At 36.3% G+C, this 2,900-nt stretch overlaps 1 protein-coding gene across 1 annotated transcript; it reads right to left on the bottom strand.

The window, feature by feature from the left end:
- Positions 1-249: 249 nt before the first annotated feature.
- Positions 250-1,590, bottom strand: LOC105136033 (zinc finger protein 8-like). The gene has a single exon (XM_011041191.1). It carries the CDS (start codon positions 1,324-1,326, stop codon positions 622-624), a length of 705 nt encoding a protein of 234 aa, XP_011039493.1. The 5' UTR covers positions 1,327-1,590; the 3' UTR covers positions 250-621.
- Between the last annotated feature and the right edge of the window lie 1,310 nt (positions 1,591-2,900).

The raw sequence follows: 2,900 nt of genomic DNA, 5'->3' as shown, positions 1-2,900 counted from the left end.
ACATTTAGATATACACACACGTGTCTATCTACAGACGTTCATGCACTCAATCCTGATGCCCAGTTTTGAATATATATTCCTCACACGTGTGACCAATTCTGCAGATAGACAGGGATTGCACTGAACAAGGTTTGCTCGAGCTAGGATACTGTGAACCTCCAATCACACATAACAATGAAAAAAACCTTGTATTTGTACTGTTGGGTTAGCATTTTGAAGATGGTTCTCTTACTTTTAAGAACCAATAAATAACAAAGAAAAAAAATTATCTTTTCAAATCAACCGGAGAGTGTTTCCAAACTGATATGGATACTAATAAACTAGTACCTTTAGAAAGCATCAAAGGACCAAGCCAGTCCTGAGCACAAACCTCGTCAGCTCATGTGGTGATATATAATAGACTTACTTGTGTTTCTTAGTTCAATTCAAAAGCACGCACGTAAATCTGTTTCATTTACACAACAGATTAATTCTAATATAAAATAAGTTAAAATGCAGAAAACACTAGTGGTCATGAGTGTCTCCACGGAATAATTGCGCCTCGTTTGCACAATAAAAGATTTAACCAGCTTAGGAAAAAATCTCAAATCCTCTCTTAATTTTATCGAAGTTATCAGATATTTAAAGATGAAGATCTAAACTCACACGGTCTTGAACGCTCGACTTGGACTCATATCCGTACCTCCCTTGTGAACTAGAACCACCGGCAGGTGAGGGTTTCAGTCCCTCACCGGGAAATGATGGTAATGGATGCATCGAACGGTCAGGATGTTGGAAAGTAGCACTACCGTGAACAGCCGGGATCCGCCACAAGCCTAGTGGACTCCCATTGATAGGTTGTTGTGAATAGGAGCCTTGACCGCCGTAATACCTATTAGTGCTAATATTGTGGCTATTCCATGAAGGGTGAGTCATGGCTGAGGTGGCAATTGAATCTATCCTGTAGTTTAAAATGCCATAATAGGGTGCATCTGAGAGGCTGTTATGAATCATTGCCGACTGGAGGTGGGCACGTTTCGCGTGCTGACGCTCTCTTTTGTGTGCGTTTTGGTGGCCACCTAAGGCTTGCGAAGTAGGGAAGTTTCTGCAACAGTAATGGCACTCAAATCTTCTGTTGTTGTCACTGCTCTCATTTTCTTTAGCGGCGTCTTCATTCGTTTCCGCTGAATCAGACTCGTCAGCTGCTGGACTTTCTTTGTTGCTGCCGAACTCTATACCGAAGAGGCGAATGCCCTTTTCTTTGATGGGTGCGGGGCGGATAAAGGGAAGCTGAGAGAAGGATTCCACATTCATGAAGTCGTGAGTCTCCCTTTCAACCTTATCCATGAATCACCGAGCTATATATATACTAGTTCTAGGGTTAGAGTTCAGTTTAACAAGAAAAAGGAAGAAAGGAGGAACAGGGCTCAACTTCAACGGAGCACTTCAGAGATGGAGAAGAGGAGGAGGATTGGAGGAGGAAGGGGGATTAGTAGTATGTGGGGTGGGCGGAGGGTGGGCCTATAAAGAAAGGAGAGGGGTTGTGGTTCGATCAAAGGACAAGTGGGGCTGACCCATCTGAGAGTGAGGGCTGACATGGCCACAAGTTCTGGTCAGATGAGAATGGATTTGTCTTCTCAAGACTCAAAGTACCATCTTTGCTTGCTTTCACAGCTTTTGGTGTGTTTTGGAAAATAATTATGTTTTCACCCCTATTGGCCGTCTTAAAATGGCTGATGTTAATGTAATAGAATATCCTATTTTTAAGGAAGTGACAGTAATAATTGTGGTAATAATAAGGTGTTTTTGCAGAGAAATTAATTGTTGAGTACACTCGGTACTGTAATAATGTGATCTTTTTCTCTCACACATTTATGCAAGATTTATAATTGAAAACTAATCATGAATGTAGCTGATGGTTTACCATTACTTCAATTAAAAAAAAATGCAACTGTTTTTCTGATTTGATCCATAAGTTTGATTCTATCAGCGTTCTTCATGTTCTTAGAGAGGGTAGTAATTTACTAAGCAAAGCCTAGGCAGGAAGATTAAGTCGCAGTTTGAAACTCTGTCTGATTATTATTTTATCAAAAATTAATTTTTTTATATTTTTATATCATTTTTAATATAAAAAATAAGTAAAAAATATTATTGTGATAAATTTTTTATAAAAAAAGTATTACCACAATATTAAACTAAATGCTATCCAAATACTAACATGACTTTAAAATTTTTCGTACTTCTAATGTTGAGTAATTTTCTTGTTAGGTATAGAAAAAAATTTCTTTTCTTTTTTTAATAAAAATCAATATTAAAAAAAATACTCTCAATGAATATTATGGAAGGAGGGTAGTATATGGAAACAAATAATAGTTTCTAGCTTTATAGGATCTTATTTAGTTTCAAAGGAATCTATAGCCTAATCAAGGTGAAAAATAATAGTTTTTAGGTAGGACTAGTGATGTTTCCCCCCCTTTTTTCATAGGCTCTCTTATGATTGAAGTTTTCTTTTTTTTTTTCTTTTTATTTAGGCTAATTGAAGGAAACACCTCCCAGCTATTGGTCAACAAAAACTAGTCATTTGATCTTTTTTTTCTAATCAATTTTGGTCCCTCAATTTTTTTTGTTGGTAATGCAACCCTTTGGCTAGCTAATTTTAAGATTCCATTCATTTATGAACTGTGTTTCAATTGGGGCAGCATGAGTCAGAGGAAATAATTAAAAAAAATATATGTTTTTTTATTTTAGTATAAATTAAAATAAATTTAGAAGAGGGAAAGAAAAGAAATCAAGTGTATAAGAGAATTAATGTAGTTCAGGTGTTAATTAATAGTGTGGCAGGATTTGTTTTCTTTAATAATCTATCCTTTTTTTTCCTTTACTTTTGTGGTCCAAGTTTGGTAAGTTTGTTGGCAGCAATT

This window comes from Populus euphratica, unplaced genomic scaffold (genome assembly GCF_000495115.2).
Source record: "Populus euphratica unplaced genomic scaffold, PopEup_1.0 scaffold156.1, whole genome shotgun sequence".
NCBI lineage: Eukaryota > Viridiplantae > Streptophyta > Magnoliopsida > Malpighiales > Salicaceae > Populus > Populus euphratica.
Note: the sequence above shows the minus strand (reverse complement) of the source record. Positions and strands in the feature narration are given on the sequence as shown.

What these genes read in the sequence shown, in the direction of transcription:
- LOC105136033 (XM_011041191.1), bottom strand. Translation starts at nt 1,326, where the DNA reads ATGGATAAGGTTGAAAGGGAGACTCACGACTTCATGAATGTGGAATCC.